The sequence below is a fragment of the Acipenser ruthenus genome, chromosome 1, assembly GCF_902713425.1.
Source record: "Acipenser ruthenus chromosome 1, fAciRut3.2 maternal haplotype, whole genome shotgun sequence".
Classification (NCBI taxonomy): Eukaryota; Metazoa; Chordata; class Actinopteri; order Acipenseriformes; family Acipenseridae; genus Acipenser; species Acipenser ruthenus.
In genome coordinates, this window is record NC_081189.1 from 79,379,549 (window position 1) to 79,400,708 (window position 21,160).

Genomic DNA, 21,160 nt, shown 5'->3' on the forward strand with positions numbered 1-21,160 from the left:
AAATTAGACATATAGAAGGGACGAGGGAATTCTTTCAGTATTTCATGACGAGTGGGCATAACATAGTTTTTCCACTTTATAGCATTTTTTTTTTTGCATTTCACATTTTTTCAGCAATCGGCAATCAGTCAATCAGTTGCACAGTTGCTAGTTCAAATAATTCAGAATAACTCTCAAAGACTGTTCCTTTAATGCTTTGAAAGAATATCTGCTGCTCAATTTATTCATTTGATACAAATGTTTATTTGATCAATGCAGCAATCAAGTTTATATTATTTGTATTTAAACTGTATGTTTTGGCCATTGTGCTTGTTTGTTTTGTTTTATTTATTATTTAAATGAGCAAAACCGCTTCAGACAAGTTGTGTCTCTGACTCTCGCTTCCTGGTAGTAACAGCCTTGCCAGTGATGCTACCCTGTCAACCCTTGATAGCGTGAAACTGGTTCTCTTATTTTGCACATAAAGCAATTTCACTTGAATTCTGATTACAATGCCGCCTCTTAATTATTGCTCCAAACTATCACATTATAACGAGGGAGCACTGCACTTTATTATTGACCCTTTTAACAATCATCTGGATTGGATTACGAAACACTTGTAACTATCATGTTATTGTTGCATATTTTTGAAACTGACAAGGTACACAATGGGGTCTTATTTTTAATATTGTATTTAAATGAAATGCTATTATGTTGACTAGGAACAGCAACCTACCTTGATCACACAGTGAGCTAATTTTCAACCCTACTTTTCGTATTATGTGTACTGTAAATGCCCTTTTTACAGAATTCCTGTAATAATTTGTTCTTTCTTCACCATCAGTGTGTGGAGACGGAGTTTGTGATGCAGAGGAGATGTGTTCCACATGCCCTGCTGATTGTGGTGAATGTCCAATGACTGCAGCAATCAAGGTTGCAATATGCCTCCTAATTAGCTTTGTCTTCGCTGGCTTTATCCTTACAGTAGTGGTAGGTAGTTTCCCTTTTCTTCTCTGGCAAATGTATCCAAAAACTAATGGGCAACTCATTTGTCAGTTAAACAGTTAAACATCTCATGAAAGTTCTTATATGTTAATTAATTTGTCTTTTGTTATGTTACATGTTTAGAACATGTTGACCAATTGACTGCTGATTTATAAAACAAAATAGTTGTGACATGTTTAACATATGTCAACATTTTATATAAAAACTGTGAGACAAAATGATAATAACATTGACTTAAGCTTACAACCTTCCATTTGCTTTGTGTTTTCCAGTGGTTTCAATATCAAAAACAAAAGATGTTTTGGGATGAAAGCTGGATAATTGACTTCAGTCAGATAAAACAAAGTCTGTAAATATTTGAATTCCTAATTTTCAATTATATTTCTGGAAGATGTATTTTTTATATATAGATCTGTAACAATACAAATTGATACATATTTTTTATCAGTATTTGATCATTGTATAATTATGATTGCGTTGTGTAAATTAAGTTTATCAGGATATTCAAGATGTCTAATGAAAGGCTTGGACATATTTAATAGAAAAAATATATAAATGTGTGGAGATTATTCTGAGACACCCATTTACAAGGCAATAGAAATACTGTGTGTTGTACAAAACATATTTTGTACCTGGATGACCAGTGTGTTTATATAGTGCCATTTCTGACAGACATACTCCAGTTTATTGTGAATGCTTATTAAAATGTTATCGTCAAGTAGTTTAATTGTAATTAAAGCATCTACCAAAAATGGCCAATAATACATTTAAGGGCTAGTTCACTGGCACGAGCCGCAGCTTCTTCTTCCCAGAATCCCACAGGAAAGCCTGGAGCTTTTCACAGCTCTCCATATTGTCTATGATGGCCCATTCCAAAACATTGGATCCTCACATAGTTGTAGCAAAATACCGATTTGGGGATTGACACCAGAGAAATTCATGAAAAGTTTGTTATGTCACAGGTTTTAGGAAAGAAAGAAAAATCTCTGTACTGGCTTTCTTATTCAGTTTTCCTGGTTTCTACTGCACTGCAAAGTAATTGTGCATGCAGAATGAGACCACGGAGGTACAAGATCTCAAATACCTGCAGTAGCACACAGAACATGAAGAGAGCTGTAACAAGTACTGGCAAGGAAGGGAGGAGGTAGGTTCAGAATGACAATTTACACGAAAAGGCAGGCAACTACTTTACGTTAATGGAGTACTTATTAATTGGGGAAGTGTTGTGGTCTGTCCACCTACCAATCCTAAATGTCATTACTTCATGTTGTGCAATACTGATTTCTTTACATTAATACAAGAGTTTCAAAATCAATATCAGTCAGTGTAAAAATAAAACAATTTTAACATTCCTGTGTTCCCTCTGACAGCTCACATTGCTCGGACCACCATGGGAAGCATCATAAGTGTCCCAATCGGAAACAGCGACTCCAATGCCAGCTGTATTACAGCTCTCAGCTCCTGCACAGGAGCTCTGAACACATCCCGAAAACAGCACTTCACCCAGACCGGGATATAGTATGTGATCAGCTTTTTATTTTGTATAAAAAATGTAGTACATTCTCCCTGTTTGTTTAAGCTGTTTGACCAGTAAAATATTATTATTATTATTATTATTATTATTATTATTATTATTATTATTATTATTATTATTATTATTATTAGTAGTAGTAGTAGTAGTCGTAGTAGTAGTAGTAGTAGTAGTCTTAGTAGTAGTCATAGTAGTAGTGGTAGTCATAGTTGAGAGCAATAAAACAAATTCAAAAACTGCAGGAATGACCCAGTTTCATGTATGAGTTTCATGTATTTAAAAGTTATTTCTTTAAAAATGTGCCTTTTATGACTCAATAGTACTAATTCTTCATATAACAAATATAATTGAACCATGGACAAAAGAACAGGTGGTGCTTTGATTATAATAATTGTTAGCACCACATATTACTGTGGTTTGGTAACAAGGGTTCACAGAATTATGAGGACACAAACCTCTGCATAACTGAGATGAATTATTTGATATGTGTTACAGCAGATCCTGTGTGGGATGATCCAGCATAATTGTAGCACTTAAAAGTGTACAGTAAATGCTCATTTTTACATGCCGATATCTTAACCAGAGAATAATTGTTTATTACAGTGATGCACGCACAGTAGCTATTAAGAAAATAAAGAAGAAAACCTTTTCTCTTACAAAAACTATCAGGAGAGAAGTAAAGCAAGTTAGGTATGTGGGGATTTTTTAAAACCAAAATGATATATTATCATTATTATTTTTGTTTGTTTGTTTTGGAATATGTAGTCTTTGTGTCAAGGCAGTATTATATTTATGATAAAGAATCATATTATAATACTGGAGGAGATCTGAAAGGTTGAGCAGTTACAGTGTCACAGTCTAGATTTCTCGCTGGTTGCTGATTCATCTGGTGGGAACATCTGCGTCTTCAAGGGCATCTACAGTCCGTTTTTAAACTGCTTTTCTACAGAACATGAATAAATACATACATAAATAAATCATGTTAGCTGCAATAAAGCAACAACTATTTACTTAGGATGGTCCTGGTATATTGTTCTCTTCGAAATTGTGACAAATATGCAGAAGGCTCCTGGAATAGCCTCTGTTTAAATATTAACCAAGGTTATTTTGCGATAGTACCGTATGTTAATTTACACCATTCTGTATTTGAAAGGATTCTTGATCATCCAAACCTGTGCAAGTTTTTTGGTGGCTGCATAGAGGTGCCAAATGTAGCCATAGTAACTGAGTACTGTCCGAAGGGGAGCCTTAATGATGTTCTACTAAATGAAGAAATTCCTCTTAACTGGGGCTTCAGGTAGGAGATCATTGCATCGCTTGTCTGTGTCATTTCTTTCCATCCATGCATAGATAAAGAAACGAGAGCTAAAAATCTATTGAGCAACATTAACAGTAGTGCTGTCATCTGTCCCAATTTTGCAACCATTAATGGCCCTTGGCCTAATCTCATCAACATTTACCTCTCTGGTTTATTTTTTACTCTTGTAAAAGACTATATTCTATTTCAGATTTTCTTTTGCTACTGACATTGCAAGAGGAATGGCTTACCTTCATCAACAGAAAATTTGTCATGGACGATTAAAGTCAATGAACTGTGTTATTGATGACCGTTGGGTCTGCAAGCTCTCAGGCAAGTACATACTGAAGTCAGATTTACTTCAAGTTCTTCTTAAGCTTTCATTTTGGTAGCTAAAAAAAACTGCCAAATTAAATAGATTACAAATTATGTATTGTTCCAAATATGGTAATACCTTGGGCTATATTTTCTCCTTTGCAGGTAAATTGTCCCCACCATGTAAATGTATTACATGAGCAATTTGATTATTACTCCAGTATGATCTTAAAGCATTCACAGAAAAACACAGTCTTGAAAGCTGGCAGTGATTCAAAATTTACACACATGGCTCTTTCCTCAAATACGGTACATGATATTTTAGTTTTTTTTTGTCTCTCAATATTTGGGCTGCAATGTAAAGGATATATAAAGGATTTTTCTGAGGTGGCACAAATGACACATTTTGTTTCGTACATGAACACAATTAACAAACCCTTTCATTTCTCACACACCAGATTACAGCCTGTCAACGTACCGAAAAGAAGACTCAAATGAAGTCATTAGCACATACCAACTGAGGCTGCTGCAGGTTTACATGCCACCTGAAGCCCAGTCTCCAGAATTTGAGCCCACATTCGCAGCTGATGTGTTCAGGTAACTAAACAAGGCCCCGAGGTACACTTCATTTTATATACAGTTTTCTATGCGCATGTTGGCTCGTAATATTCAGTTAAGTTTTACAGGCCTAAATAGGAACTGCATACCACTAGAAATGTTTCTTTTGTAAATACTGACTTTTCTAATTAAGCTTTAGCCCTTCCTGTTCATTACAACAATCCAGACAGTACTATCGTTATGCTTAATATTGTTTTACTGTTTAACCAGCTGAGGTTGATTCATTTTCAAGTAATAACAACAATTTTGTTTAATCCTCATGTACATGATTAAATTAATAATGACATATGTTTTATTGTAGCTATTCAATAATATTACTGGAAATAGCAACTAGAAGTGACCCAGTTCCGGTAAGCACTATAGTTTGTTTGTTAGTTTTTTAAAGGTATTACCATAACTTAAAATAAATGTGGCCACTTGACTAAACAGCTTACTTTGGTATATTTCAGGCAGAGGACAATTCACTGGAATGTGCTTGGTGCCCACCTTTGCCTGAATTAATTACAGGCAAGGCAGAGAACACCTGCCCCTGCCCCTCAGAGTATGTGGAGGTAAGATCCTGTGTCACTGTTATGATATGCCCTATACTGAAACACCAGTCTCTTGAAAAGTGTATGAAACTTTGTATTGAAAAAAAAGAAAAAAATACATCACTATTAAAAATGTTTTATTAGTAAGGCATGTATACAGTGAGCTTTATAAAAATCACAGGGCTATCATTACCGTTCAATATGCTTTTAGACTGTTGCAGATATTATACTAGAAAAGCCTTCACCACAATGCTTGTGTTATAGAAACTGGTGCAATGAATAGAATAATTCAATTTATTTTTTTTGTTTTAGTTAAAATTGAATAAGTGTCATCTCAAAAGCCCAGATGTGTTCTCCTTCTTGCATAGCACGTAGTTTAAAATAGTACAAATATATACGTGTTTTCTTCTGCTTGCTTCACCAGCTGATCAGGAGGTGTCGAGCACATAACCAAGTCCACCGGCTTACCTTTGATCAAATAAAGAAGTTCTTGTATAAAATCAACCCAAGCAAAGTCAGCCCTGTGGACGTGATGATGAACTTGGTAGGTCATGGGTTAAAGGGTCACAGAATAGTGTTTACAAGAAACGCATTACTTTACTATTGCTGCATCCAGTGCTGTAAATATATTTTTCAACACAATTGTTTTTGCTATTCACACATCCTGGGTAATAAATCACATGATCTTCACTGTGTATCCAGATCATGCTCCCTCCTGAAACAACTCTGCGTGGTTTTAATTCCCACAGTAGCCAATAATTTCAATGAGAGCTTCTGTGTAGTTGCAGGAGGGAGTATAATAAACCACGATGCTCATAAGACTAATCACCCTGGTAAACGCTACCGAGTGAAAGTTGAGGAATGCTTTGTTTTATTCCTCATCTAATTAATGTTGGCCCATAATATACTTATTATGTATGTATCAATATGATTGTTTTAAAATATGTATTGCAGCGATACATACAACACAGGAAGGAGCTTAGACAAACTAATATTTTACTTATAAACATTACAGGGAGTTCACAGACCGTAATTGCTATAACCCAACCTAATTGTTAATAGATATGGATAAATTACTGTAGTACTAGTTGTTTAAAATAAAATATCTTAATTTTATATTTTTCTTTTTAAGTTATAACTGGATCAAAATGGGTCTGCTGGTGTTTTGCTGTACTTTTCCAAATGATAAAGCATTTCCTTGAACATGAAGGGAAAAGAGGCATGTGTGTCAGAATCAAACCCAAACACATCTGCTTATACATTACTGCTTTCCACCCTGCACCCCCCAGGAACACACATTTGCTAGGCCTTTCTGTCTATACCTGGTTGTTATTTTAATGTTTTTTTGTAGATGGAAAAATACAGTAAACATCTGGAGGTGCTGGTAGCTGAAAGAACACAGGACTTGATGCATGAGAAACAGAAAACTGATCGTCTGTTATACAGTGAGTTACTAAATTACTTTACTCATATTGTACATGTTGTGTTATATGTTGTTTGTGAATAAGAACACCAATCATGATATTCAGAACCAGCACTTGAGAGCTAGTGCTCACTGCTCACATAAGGGTTAGTTTTCAATATGAACAATCATTAACTTGGCACAATTAATCTGCAAATACAAAACGTGTTTTATGTATGTATTTATTTAACAAAAACAAATTATACGATGGAGCTTTTCATATAGTATATTCTGTTTTTAGTTGTCTTCAGCCATCTCCAAAAAAGGATTATTAAGAAATTATTGCCATAAACCATATACATAAACTCATCTTGTAACTGCTCAACCGGAACTGTAGAAGCAGTGTTCAAAACTAAATAAGGTTTCTTTAGTTGTAAAAGAATATGACACACAATTGTGTGTCAACAGGTATGCTCCCCAAACAGGTAGCTGATGATCTAAGACAAGGAAAACCATCACAAGCCCAAAGCTATGTAAGTGCAACGGTATTTTTCAGGTACGTTGAACTGGAGAAAACAATTGAGAGAAAAGCCTGCAGACGATGTGATGTTTATACTATGATGCTTTATACTATTGCTAGGCTGTCACTGATTATTTATTTAAAAATGATATCTTGCATTGGTAAATGTGAATTGAATTTTGAAGTTTTGAAGTTTTCTAGTCTACACATTGAAGAACAGACTAGAAAGGTTAAATGCATTTAAATGGTTCAATCAAAATGTTCTCTTTTAATACAATATTATTTGAATAATTCAGTTGAGCTTTGAGAATGTATTGAAACCTGGACCACCGCTCCTCCATCTTATGAAAAAGTTTACGTAACATTTAGTGTAATGTCATTATTTTCCAGTATCATTTTAAAATAATGAATATCTTTTATTTTTTCTGAAGTTTTTAACTGTTTCCCCCCCCCCCCCCCCCCCCCCTCCCCCCCTCCCCCCCTCCCCCCCCTCCCCCCTCCCTTTGACAGTGATATTGTTGGCTTCACACAGCTGTCAAGCACTAGCACACCATATCAAGTTGTAGAATTCCTAAATAAGCTATACACAACCTTTGATGACATTATAGACAACTATGATGTCTACAAAGTTGAGACCATTGGAGATGCATGTAAGTATACTTATATGTAACATATTGGTTGATAAAGTTTTTGTGCCTATGATATGTATGCTACAGTTTAGTGTTGATGGAAGCTACCAGCAAATGCCATTCAATTCTTATAGGCCATAGGCCCACTTGGGATAAGTAGGATTTTCTTGACCCCATCGAGGGACTACCTGAAAATGTGATCATTTATAGCTAAATAGTCACTGATTCCAAAATGACTTGTTGCCGCATGAGAAGTGTGCACATTTGTTCCCCAGAGTGCTTCGAACATGGGTGATGGGATGTTTTTAGCATGTTTTCTTGGGCTGGTTTCACAAGCTTATATCGCAGCTCATACTGGAAACTTGCCAGTCGTATATAACTATGAAACTAGTTTGTGATCATGATTTTTCAGGAATCACAGTCAACTAATTACAGAGTTATAATTAATGAAAATTGGTTAATTAGGCTGCAATATCGTGATCTGGTCCATGTTTGACAGGCTATATATGGCAGCCGTCTGCTCCCAATGTATGAAGAGTTAAGAGGTGTGTCAAAATGGTACAGACACCAGAATTTGGGGAATGCGACATGTTATAACTCCAAATGGTGGTGATCTATGACAAACCAGGACTACAAAGTATTCAGCGGCCAGAAACCTGTGAGGTGGATCCAGCTGTCATGGAAGGTGGGCCAAAACCACAGTCACCATCTGGGCCTTGCTGACACTCATGAGCCGGTTGTATCTAGGATCAGGGTCAGGGCCTTCTCAAGACAGGAGAGATGGTTTACAACATAGGTGATCTAAAGCAACTTTCATTGAATGATGAAATTAATTCTGGCTAACCTGCATACATGGCACGTCAGTGTAAATGGTAGAGAACATCATGAGGAGATCCATGAAGGTCAACAATTTTTACTTCATGATATAAATTATATATACACTACATCATTTCAAATTATATTACATGAATACAATAAACAGTAATAATAAAGAGACGTTTCAAAATGTATCATAGATGAGATGATGGTCTAACACAACCTAGTCTTCATCTGAATCACTTTCATTTATATCCTTCTCAAGGGATTGTTCAGGCAATGTGGCACATGCTTTCTGGCAATCTGTGCAACCACAAAGTTCAGTGCACTGAACATTTTTTAGTGTCACAGCGTTTTCTCTTATAAACACAGTGCACGTATTTCAGCAGGTCTTCAGGAACTGGATCCTTTGTCATTCATTGTCATCCATTGTACAGCAAGTCCACTTTCAGTCAAAATCCAACATGGCTAGCCACTTAGCCTGCATACAGTGCAGCAATAGAGAATCTGATGTCAGAGGCAAGCTTTGTTCGCAGGATGAATATAGATGGAATGCCTTGTAACATGCCTCGTTCACATCGCTACCTTTGTGTCCATAAAGTTGACAGACAAATTCTTCCAGTGAATCAGCCAGTGAGTTGGACAGACCAAAGTCCTGACCCAGCTGGATAAACATATCTTGATACTGATGACTTCTTCCCTTTTCCATGACAAGCACTTGTTGAATCACAACCAGTGAACACATGTAAACCAATCAGTGCTCGACAAAGTTTATCCCCGATGCTGCTGGAAATTTTCTGGAGATCAAGAATCTGCGTGTTTTGCTTGACACTGGTATGGAAGTAAAGATGACAGGGAATATAGTCCACTACAGATAATAGTATTACAGCGACATGTGTCAGGGCTACTGATCACAACATTAGAAAACTGAGCAGCTGCATGTTTGCTATGAAGAGCACAAACAAAGCGAAACCCAATCAGAGCCTCATTGTTTTGTCCATTCATGAGGAAATTCTTTCCACTGTTTTGGAAGCCTTTGATCTGCTCCATAGATCTGTCGAAGCTGGGATCCTGCTGAAGACCTCCGGATATGTTCAGCAAATTTTTGCTGATTTGACAGGTATCGATCACAGACAACATCGACACGATGATAATGTTGTTGTCTGGCCTGATACGAATCTGCTGCCAGATGAAGACAGCAAGCTCTTCAAATGTATTTGGCAGTTGTTGTGGGTGGGTATGGATTAAAGCCATTGCATCCAATATTATTGCCGAATTTGCTGGGATGCTATGAACCAGACGATCACTGCATTGTTCTTTGATGCGATGAAGACGTGTTGCTTTGGTTGTTTTAGCCAGCGATCCACTGTCCCGAGTGTATGAGAAAGAACTTTTCTCAAGTCAAAATTCCTTCTTCGTTTGCGCAAATAATTTCTGATCATTCTGAAGAACGATTTCCTTCTCCATAGTAGTTGTTTGAAGTTTCATTTTAGGGATGGGATCATGGAAGTCAACTTTGTTCATTTGGATGCCATCACTCATGAACTCGGTCAAATGCACTATCGCCTTGTTGACGGGCATCCAGCAGATCTCTTCTGACAGATGCCATGGCAACAACTCTGGAGGTAATGCTCAACAGTTCAGAATTCTCATAAATGAACGGATTGACCATCTCATCAATACATTCAATGATACTTTTCACAGCTCTTTTCACAGCTCATCTCGATTCCAGACTGTTTGGTCGAGGTCCCTCCACGATCTTTCAGCATCATGAAGGCCAGCCATCTTCTCACACTCACATGCAACGGCAGCTCGCTCACTCTGCGACAAGATCCATCTGCACTATGGTTCAGGGTTATACTGGTGATGCCCCCCACCATTTTACAATTGCAATTGCAGGTCTGCTCTAAGACCTGATAGCAAGCTGTTGCCAAGAATCCGTAACGAGTTTGCTGCTGAATGGTCCATTCCCCTGACCTCAAAATGTGACTGTAAGCAGCAGCATGTTTATCCAGCAAATTTGCCATTTTCACCTAGTATGCTGGCAAGTACTGAGCATAATGCATTCTATCAAATGCAAAATACCTGGGCAACATTGACCGGATGGACGAAATGTGTAAATTCCAGTTTGACTCCCGTGTTGTACGGATGAAACAAAGTAGCAATACCACCATGTCTATATATGAGCGCCAGAAAGCAAATGTTTTGTTCACGGAGCACCACTGATGAACATATTGTTCATATTCAAGTCACTGCCATGGCACAAGTCTTTGAATAGAGCAGAAGGGAAAGCATTGACCCCAAGCCTGTCTCCTCATTGAATTCAATATTATCCCACACAAGGATGGTGTGCTTTCTCTGCTGGAACCCACCTGGAATATAGACTTGTGCTCGATTTAATTTGTAGTTGTGCCAAAGCGGTTTCAAAGGCACGTATGGTTGAATGGGATGCACAGTGGCAAAGTCTATTGAGAAAAGTACACAAGTTGAACCAGTTAAATGTCTAACTGTCAGACCGAGACACAGAGCCTTTGGTGTTGCCTTGGCCCATTTCGACTCCAAGTATACTACATCCTGTAGCAGAGACAGAAGTTTGAGATTAACTTTCTCAGGGACTTCCACATAGCTCTCCAGAGTAGGCTCATCTGATACACCAACAGTCCAAGCCAACAAGTTGTACAGAGCAACAGGCACAACAGACTCTGCAGCTTTGATATCCAAATCTGATGCAGTTGGTGGCCAAGGTCCCTGTATGCCAACATTCAAAGATAGTTCCTTCCGCAACATCATAGATGCAGTGCAGGGTGCATGGAGAGATCATTTTTCTGCTCGTTTCGAGGGCGATGAAGTGACAGTTGGGGGTATGTGGCTTGAAGTTGTTGAGTTTTTATGTTCTGGAAAAAAAAGGATAAATAGATATCATTTTTGCACCTTTTTAATTATTTTTTTTAACATCAGTTTGAGAAGGCCTCGCAAGTGAATAAATAGTCAACCTCATATTGATTAATGAATTAAGCAAGTTCACCTATATGTTGATGCATCACTTCCTGCATGTGCATTTGCCAGATGAAGAAACATATCCTGCAGCTTGGTCAAACGGAATTTGATGATCTTTGATTCAACTACATTCTTACAGAATGTGTTAAGTTTTTTTTCAAAGCCAGTTGTAGTTGCTGCAGAGCTGCAATAAACAAAACATGGTAATAGAAACTAGCCTACAATTTAATAGCTTTCATGGAAAGATATAATTTGTGAATGTATTTTACCAATGAAGTTCATGGAGGCTTGTAATACATGTGGCATACATAAGATAAGCAAAAATACTTACGGTTCATAATCATTTTTACGATGAATGAATCTGAGTCTCTATAGCAGGTCTTATGATATTTCACCTCAACAGCCACACAGTCCTGTCCTTGTATGTGAATGAGGATACTTTCATTGGCTTACTACAAAACAAGGGAATGATTACAATTTGGACAACAGGCACGGTAGGCCATCATTTCAAAATGAAAATTAATTTCTGCAAAAAGATATGTGTAAATGACATTATCAAAATCCGGTTTCTTGCATATGATGCATGTGGCTGAGAGGACATGTTTCACTCTTGCTGGCGCAGCACTATGTGTTATCAGTGAAGAGCTGTCAGATCGCAGAAGCCACTTGACATGGGGTGGGCTGTCAAATGCCTCCTAAGGTGTGCCTGTCTTACTCAGAGTCTTACATGATTGTTCAGGTTCAGCACAACGTCAATTTTCATCTTGTTGGTAAATTGTGAGTAGCAGTTCCTATGGTACCCTATACTGACTTCACACCTGTCAATGGAACAGTCCACAGGTCCCGATGTTCAGCAATGCGTGTCTCAGCACCATCGTCAAGGTTTATCCACTGCTAGCACATTTGCATGCTTTTGCCAACTTACAGCAGTAAAAGAGGTGATTTTGGAGGTCTTTGTGGAATAACTGGAGCACACACTTTATTTTTCGAGTCGATCTCAACAGTTGAGTGAATTTTCTGCAAAGAACTTGTCCAGTTCTGCGGCAATTACTTTTTACTGAGAAACAGTGTGAACAAATATAATAAATAAGAAAAAGTCACAGTTAGTTTAATTCAAATGTTAATTAAGTTACATTAATAAGATTCAAGGTAGCCTGACTGTTTAATTAGCAAACAAATGTAGTGTGTTGATCAAAATAAATATTTAAAAAAATACAAAAGCATGTTACATCCCTCAATTGCAAAAAAAATCAACAGAAAGTAAAAACAAACAAGTGGTATCAAAAATTGAAGTTAAGATTTTTTGTTTAATTATTGCAAAGATTTTTTGGGGGGACTAGTTATTGCCTCAAATAAGGTGCACTCAGTGACCTCACCCATCCTTAACTCGTAATTTGATAGGTCGATCGAATTTTCCCACTTTCAAACGAGGAATTCTTGTTTTTGTATAAGTTTTGCTCGTGGCAACAAGTCAATGTTGTATAAATCACAAACAAGTTATTTCAGTTGGAATCAGGGTGCGAATGATAAATGCTCATCGTTTGTGGCCTATTATTTTTATTTTGTTATTATAAAGTCTGTTTTGATGAGTGAAGTTTTGAGACTGTTGTAGAATTTACAGCACTTCTTTTTAAATGGCTTCCTCATTAAAGTCATGTGACAATGTAACCTTTCAACTCTGCTGTCCTGTCCCCACCAATTTTCTCTCTTTAAATATGTAGAATACTGTAGGTGGGAAATAAGAGTTGAAAGTTCACAATGTCAATGCCAAAAAGTTAGGATTCTCTGGGTAAGCTAAAACCAGGCTGAGATCCAGGTAAAGACAGATGAAAATCATTAATAACCAGTACCAGAACGACATTTGCCACCAAACATCATACACTGTAAGGGAAATGTAAAGATTCCTTACATTGAAGTGACATTTGAAGCATCTTACTTTTCAAGAGGAAACCTTGTATTTCAGATATGGTGGTGTCGGGAGTGCCTAAGGAAAATGACATCCTCCATGCCAGTGAAATAGCCAGCATGGCTCTGGATCTTGTGGCTGTCTGTAAGACTTTCAGAATTCCTCACAAACCAAACAACCAGCTGCAGATTCGAGCAGGCATTCATTCAGGTAATCTCTGAAAGTATCTGATTTTCTTCTTGAAATAAATATTTCCACTAGCATCGTACAGTGTTTAAGAATGTACTGTTAGGTACCAATTTACAGTAGCGTTCCCCTAGACTGTGTCTGAGAAAGCAAACAACAATTAAAGGCAACCTATTTAAAAAAAAAAATAGCATATTGGAATTGTATGCAACCTTAAGTGGGACCATTCTCCAGAAATCTGTATCTTTCAGTCATTTTATAAACGATAATGATGTGTTGCAGGTTCAGTTGTAGCAGGGGTGGTTGGGACAAAAATGCCCCGATACTGTTTGTTTGGGGATACAGTAAACACAGCCTCAAGAATGGAATCGACAAGTGAAGGTAACAGCCCTATATATATATATATATATATATATATATATATATATATATATATATATATATATATATAATCTCACTGTATTCAAGAAAATCATAAATCTAAATTAATGTCATGCAAGTGTATGATTGTTTGAAAATCATAATAACAACTCATTATTTTAAGGAATTGGACAGATAACAGATGTATATTTCAAAATTTGGTGTTACATAACAATACCAAAATCCATGTCCGTTTCAAAAGCAGTCTATAAACTGTAGAATCTGTAGATTTTTTTGATATATGATGTTTCATTTCACAAGCACTGAGACACCACACTTTTGTATTCTGAAATAAAATAATAGTAATTTTGTAATCATAATGAACTGCTTGTATGTGGAAGAGTAAGCTGGCTGTTAGCAAAAATTGTGGATGTTTCATGGGGCAGGTTAAGTAGTTACTCTTTCCAAAAAATACAATATTGTTCAACTGGCGGATGGTAGGTGCCAGAAAGTATAGCAGTTAATGTGTGCTGTCACTCATTAAAGAGGTACCTGACAACATGGTCTCAGTTCTCTCTTCTGACAACATTATGCACTCTAGTAAGATTTAGCATAGAGACTGTGAACACTTATATTATATACAACATTGGATTCCTTTTAGAGAGATGTGGCAAGCTTGCTTAGTCTGGGCTGCATGTCTTTATATATGTCTTGTGAAATGTCTTTGAAATCTCCCGGTGAAAACAGAATACATTGAGAACGACTTCTAGTGGAAACGTTTGCCAGTGTATTACTAAAAATAAACTTCTCTGAAACAAGCTGAATCGTCAAAATACTTTCTGGTCTAACCATCTGATAAACAAATGTCATTTTAATGTTTCATAGCCCTGAAAATTCAGTGCAGTTCAGGTTCTTACTATCTCCTGGAGGAGATTAAAGGATATGTGTTAACTTGTCGAGGAACACTGCAAGTAAAGGTAAGGAAAATGTTTAATTTCAAAACTTGTACACAAAAAGTGAGGTATACTTTCAAACACCTCAAATCTGAGCTGTGCATTGCAAATATAACAGTTATAGGTAACTGTAGGTAAAGCTACAAATAAAGAAACCTCCAGGACTAAAATGTAGAAAAAATGTAGGCCGCATTTCCAACCGCACTGTAAACCCGTCTGTGAATCTCATCTCATCTTGTTCCAAAATAAACCTGTGACTGCCTTGGGCTCTATCTGCACTCCACAATGTGGTCTGCAACCAGAAGTTAATTAAAATTAAAAGATTTCCACATGTGTTATGATTTTATATAAATCTGATTTTAGAAATGATTTTATCTGTGTTAAATATCTCCCTCTAGTATAAATATTTGGCAGTCAACATGTTTTCTTCTGCACTTTAAGGTTTAACACCCTGCTTCTTCACACTGGTGCTAATTAGTAACTTTCTACATCACAGTGAATTGGAGAGAACACTGCCCCTAACCTTACCTTACCATGCTAATGATATCACCCCACACTTCCAAATTCACATATACCTTGATAGTGCGCTTTTAGATCATGCTTTGCGTTGGACGTAAAGAAAACATGCTTCCTATTGCAAAAATATGCCTGATAATGCTATTGTTTTGCCATGATAATATATATATATATTGATAAAAAATCTGTAAAATATGTCCACCTGGTCTGCAAGGGACATTTCAACAAAAAAAAGTGTGATAAGGGGGAAGCAGGAGCAAGCTACGACATCAGTGAACATGATAATTTAACATGCTGTAATGCTCAGTAAATATGGTCTATAATGTCATTTACAGTAGATGGAAAAGGCAGAAAATGATGAAAAAAGAAATGTCACTGTCAGATTTCTAATACTTTTTAAACCTTGTTAGTCATCTACTATTACAAACAGTGGACAACTGGGAGTTCTGGGTGAATTCACTATTATTCCCACGAAAAATGAACTCTTTAATAAATCAAATATATTTAATAAAATGTGCAGAAGTTTAAATGGATAGGTGTCACCAAAATTGCACCCTTCATTGGCCGTCTCGTGTGTGGTTCTTCCTTTCTAGGGAAAGGGAGACATGATTACCTACTGGCTGGAGGGGAAGCAACCAAAGCCTGTAAATAAGGAAACTGCACACAAAACTTCAGCTGTCCTAGAAAGTGAGGACAATTACACTGCAATTCCAGGGGTTCTCAATGATGACCTTCAAATGAACCCAGCCTAGGGTTACCTCAAGCCCAATGTATTTGTGTTACTGACATAGATGGATGCCTACTTTTACCATTTATATGGAGGGAAACAAGGATTATCTAACCTTTGTTATGCTTCAAAAACAAAAAAAAATAATCACAATATAAACTTGACAACCCAGCAATCAAGATACAAATCTAGAAAACCTGTAATGCTGTCATGGTCTACGGTGCACATTACAATAAAACATTACATTAGATCACATTCTTTTCCTCAAGACACCAGCCTTTACTTTGAAGCATTTGTGAGAGAAAAGTAACACGCTGAAAACTGTTTCTCGCAAGGCTTGCATATTTTGTTTCTCTTGACTATAGAAGTTAGAATTTGTGTCATTACTGTTCAATACAGTAATGGTACAAACACAACTTTATATATGCAGAAATAAGTCATTCCTGTACCGGTAAGTATTTTTTTATTTAATAGTGAGTGACCCAAAAATGCACAGATGTATTTATTTTATTTATTTAACAATGTAAATGTCAGTATATTAAGCACATTCAGATTTACATCTTGTTTAAAATGGCACCCCAATGACAAACGCTATTTGTAAGGTCCTTTTTTTCATGCTGTCTATTCAAAAAGAAAATGTTCATATACACGTATACAAGTGAGTGCAACGTATATCTGGTGTATGGTTCATTAAAAAATCTGTTTCCAACATGCAGTAAGTAACATAATTAGGGCTTCTGATTTTCAGTGTTTGCTGACGACTTTTCTACTCTCCTTTAAAAATCCAATTGATACCCGTTGAGCCTTTTGTGTATCTCAATCACAACTGAGAAACGTGTTAATAGTAAAATGTATTTAATTTAAGGTTTTTTTTGTTTTTTTTATGATACAACTAAATGGGCCTTTAAATCGTGTCTTACTTTTTCATTTCAAAGCAGAAGCGACTTCTCTTTATTAATGTAAATACTGTCACGCAGAATGATTGTAATAAAGTGTGTCCAGTATAAAATACTTCATTTCACTATGGCTTTAATAAAAGAAATTTAAGGCTTGGCCAATTTAAAAGCCAATTTAGTTGTTTCACAGAAGAAAAAGTCAATTAAATTAATTTTACTATTAACGTTTTTCAGTTCTGATTTGAGATACAGAAATGGTTTAACAGGTATCAGTTGAATTCTTAAAGGAGAGTAGAAAATTCAGGGTAAAACACTGAAAACCAGAATATGATGTTGCTCCTGCAATAAAGTATACTTGTTTTACGTATTTTCTGTGAAAAGGTCTATTTTAATTATCTGCTGGTGTTTTCTGCTAGGGGTGATTTATTAACCCACTTAAAAGCATTATGACATACAATAAATATACAGTGACACAAGATATGCAAAACATTTGGCTTCTAAATTTTAGGTTGGAGGTGTTTAGATCCCCATTGTTTCGATCATTAAAATAGACCCCAATGGCAGTTTAGTATCTTTAATTGTAATTTTTATTTGAAATCTGTGAAGCTTTGATGAATATTGTAATTTATTTGTATTCTTCATTACAGTGCATACTATTAAATTTGAAACAAGGGTTTTGTTAAATTAGTATGTCCTGATGGGGATAGTGGAGGCCTCTGTATGAACTTTTAGCACACTTTAGAGTTTTAACATCAAATTGTGATGAATCCTGGTTAGAACACCGTTTACCATGAGTTAGTGAGTCAGAATGTCATTATATCTGATCTATTTGTCTGATCACAGGTCATGCTTACAATTTTCTTGTACATATGGTCTTCTTTGATGATAGTTCTTATTTTGCTTTCACAGCTATGGCAGTGGATGTATGCTTACACAGTTTTCTCCTCTGCTTGTGCAAACAAGGGTGATAAGGGTTCAGAAAGTTGGGTAAGGTTGTGTGTGATTCAATGTGTGAAACTAAAACATTTTAGAAAGGAAACAGGTACGGTAATGCTATAACCACAACACAGCTTCAAATTAAGGCATACACAGTAGGTTTATGTGTTTACATAGTATGTCCTGTCACCAGCGTTTTTAAATTTGTGTACTGCAAAAAAAAAAAGGGCAATAGGCTTAAAAAAAACTGAGAAAAAAAATACTTGATTTTAAGTCATCACTATGTTTTTACTAAATACAACACAGGAAATAACAAGTTTAACGACATTGTAAATACCTCTTGTGGAAGTTTATTTTATTTAGTCTGTATGTAGAATAGGGTTTCTTTTTAGCCTTGTTCAATATTTATGTAAATTTATGTTTTATTTGATCATGAAGTAATAAAAGAAGAAAAACAATATTTTTAACATCAAATGTGACTCATTTTTTAGTTAATTCCAGCCATCATTGTAATTTTGTTAATTTGCTTCTTGCTTACTATGTATTTTTTTTTTTTATCTGACCCTTATTAATTAAATGTAGTTGTTTTACATGTGTGTATGTGTTAGTTCAGTTCATTGGTTTTACTTGTGTGTATGTGTTAGTTCAGTAAAATATGTAGCATTAGGCTTGAACCTAATAATATCACAGCAGGTGTGTGATAAGACTCTGAACACAAACCCAATCTAACTGCACAAGCAGTGCCACAGTGTGCAGTACTTGGATTTATATTGATTATCACAGTCACTAGTGACCTATGTTGAACAAGTAGAAAGCTTTGATTGTTTTTCTTGTAAAGGAGCCTCAGCAAGAGACACACAATCACCTGCCAAGACAAATGTTTTGCCAAGAAGTCTGTCAGTGTCTCTTCTCTGTGAAACGTTGGTCTAATTGTATTACTAACTTTCTTTTTATATTTACTTTTTACACTGTATGTGACCCAATAAACCCAAACCAAGAAAATTACAACCCATACATTTAATTTATAGGCTGGAATATAGTCTTAAATTCAAGATCAGGTGTGTTTTCTACATGTAGGTCTCTCAGCAGCAACTAGGGGGGTTGATTCTGGAGTCCATGTCCAAATTGCCTTTAAGAATCTCTGCTCTGCTACTTCTCTTACTCATGGGTCAGAAAATCAACATGTGTTCACTTATTTTCATTTGATACAGTAAATAATACAGCTTTTTACTTATCATTTGCATGATTCTTTTCAAAAAAGAAACAAGACTTTATTTTGAAGACAAGTAACCATAGCAATTTCTTATTCATTTTGTCAGGTGGCACTTTAGTATCAGAAGTATCAGCAGCGGTGAGATTTGTATTGCTGTACAGGATACCTGCTTAGAAATCATAAAGTGACTAAATAGAAAAAACCAAATCCCTTCCTATCAGACGACAACACCATACAAGCTAGTCACGCAGTTTCACAGAGGATGTTGTATTTACTTTAGCTCAGTGACACTAAAACATGTTTTCTTAAATGATGCTGCAACTAATAACACAACTGCATTATGAAACAGACATAAACCATTCTTACTCATTTCATATTGATAATGTTTTTCTTTTTTTATGCAGTGGAAACAACTAATACTTCCCCATGTTTTTATGTTTTTCTTTATCTCTAAAACAAAAAACAACATGAAATTCCTAGCAAATGTTGACTTGGTGGATACTTTATATTATATTATATTATATCTTTATATTTTAGTACAGTGTCAGGCACAAATGGAAGGCCAAGCATCAATCACCTTCCATTCTTCAAACCTATATCAAAGAGCTTCATGCAATTCAAACCCTAGAGAGAGCCATAATCCCTGAAAATGCAGTCAGACTACAGTCTCATGGCTCCAGCTGAAATTCACTGGGTTGATGTAGCAGCAGTACCTTCCATAGGGAGTGCTGTCCCTGTGTGTGTAGACGACAATGCTGTCTCTAGGCAGATATACCACACTGTTACGAGCTGCAATGTAGGCAACGCTGTCTCTGGGGGCACACATGTGATCTAGGACATTGTAAGAGGTGACATCCCGGACCCTGGTGAAGACACTGGAAGGATAGCAAGCCTCAAGGTAACGTATCACCTCTTCTTGGTCCACCTTTCGGATCAGACTCCGGGATTCCCCAACAGTGGTTGTTGTGGACACAGAATCCTCCCCTGATCTCAGATGCCTATCTTTGTCCCAGTCATTGCAGCCCCCTTTCCCAGACTCCAGGTCCCAAGGGACTTCCAGCAACTCTGAGCCTTCCTTATTCTTTTCCTTTTTCCTGCGACAACACTGCGTGCAACACAGGCAATTTGTACAACCGTCAGTCTTTCTAGCCAACATGATTGCGCCAATTCCAGGCAAGAATAGCGCTAACCCAATGGCCAATAAGGGAATATCCCCCAAAGTCTCACCCTTCAATCCCGAGACTGTAAACATAAACCCAAAAACCAAGAAGATGCTGCAAAAAGCCACCACCAATCCAGTCCGGGGGTTAATATCATCTGGTCTCATGATGGCAGCATATAGACCATGGACAACCTCACTGGGTAATGTTCAGTTTGGTCAGTGAGAAGCTTCCTCTGTTTTGACTCTTAGAGGTGTAATCTGATTTAAAAAGGCTTCATTCCTCCAGTGCAGAGAATATGCAGGTATATATCACTCAGTTCTGAATTGTATCATTCACATGCGTATACTTAGAGCGGCACCATTTATTTTCTTTAAAAGTACAAAAACACTTACCAGAAATCAAGTCATTTAAGTAATTGAATTTCACTTCTTTCCTGGTTGTCACGTTTATTTGTTTTCATTACAAAAACAAATGTAAAATTCCAAGTGTAGAAAAAGTAGAATAACATATTTGTTCTATATTCCAAATACAGCGGCCCCTCAAAAAAAGGACGAAAATGTAACTTCCCAAAGGAATCGTGTTGCTTTGCTAGCTTTAGATGCATTAAACAGTGCTGTGGAGAGAGAGACAGCAGGGAAGGGGTATACAGACCCTGAAAAACAGAG

The 21,160-nt window shown here is 36.5% G+C and overlaps 2 protein-coding genes across 2 annotated transcripts in view; one reads left to right on the top strand and one right to left on the bottom strand.

The window, feature by feature from the left end:
• LOC117420438 (atrial natriuretic peptide receptor 2-like) overlaps nucleotides 1-18,569 on the top strand; it is a 45,831-nt gene extending 27,262 nt beyond the window's left edge. Inside the window, exons 8-24 of the mRNA XM_059021988.1 lie at nucleotides 824-969; nucleotides 1,257-1,329; nucleotides 2,355-2,502; nucleotides 3,119-3,205; nucleotides 3,669-3,812; nucleotides 4,024-4,145; nucleotides 4,586-4,724; nucleotides 5,047-5,095; nucleotides 5,195-5,296; nucleotides 5,700-5,819; nucleotides 6,627-6,720; nucleotides 7,146-7,233; nucleotides 7,708-7,847; nucleotides 13,603-13,755; nucleotides 14,014-14,112; nucleotides 14,977-15,068; nucleotides 16,154-18,569. Coding sequence (XP_058877971.1) covers nucleotides 824-969; nucleotides 1,257-1,329; nucleotides 2,355-2,502; nucleotides 3,119-3,205; nucleotides 3,669-3,812; nucleotides 4,024-4,145; nucleotides 4,586-4,724; nucleotides 5,047-5,095; nucleotides 5,195-5,296; nucleotides 5,700-5,819; nucleotides 6,627-6,720; nucleotides 7,146-7,233; nucleotides 7,708-7,847; nucleotides 13,603-13,755; nucleotides 14,014-14,112; nucleotides 14,977-15,068; nucleotides 16,154-16,312 — 1,955 coding nt within the window. The 3' untranslated portion in view covers nucleotides 16,313-18,569. The remainder of the gene's footprint in view (nucleotides 1-823; nucleotides 970-1,256; nucleotides 1,330-2,354; nucleotides 2,503-3,118; nucleotides 3,206-3,668; nucleotides 3,813-4,023; nucleotides 4,146-4,585; nucleotides 4,725-5,046; nucleotides 5,096-5,194; nucleotides 5,297-5,699; nucleotides 5,820-6,626; nucleotides 6,721-7,145; nucleotides 7,234-7,707; nucleotides 7,848-13,602; nucleotides 13,756-14,013; nucleotides 14,113-14,976; nucleotides 15,069-16,153) is intronic.
• Nucleotides 18,570-19,439: 870 nt separating this feature from the next.
• Nucleotides 19,440-20,659, bottom strand: LOC117420924 (transmembrane protein 215-like). The gene has a single exon (XM_034034685.3). It carries the CDS (start codon nucleotides 20,657-20,659, stop codon nucleotides 19,988-19,990), a length of 672 nt encoding a protein of 223 aa, XP_033890576.3. The 3' UTR covers nucleotides 19,440-19,987.
• Between the last annotated feature and the right edge of the window lie 501 nt (nucleotides 20,660-21,160).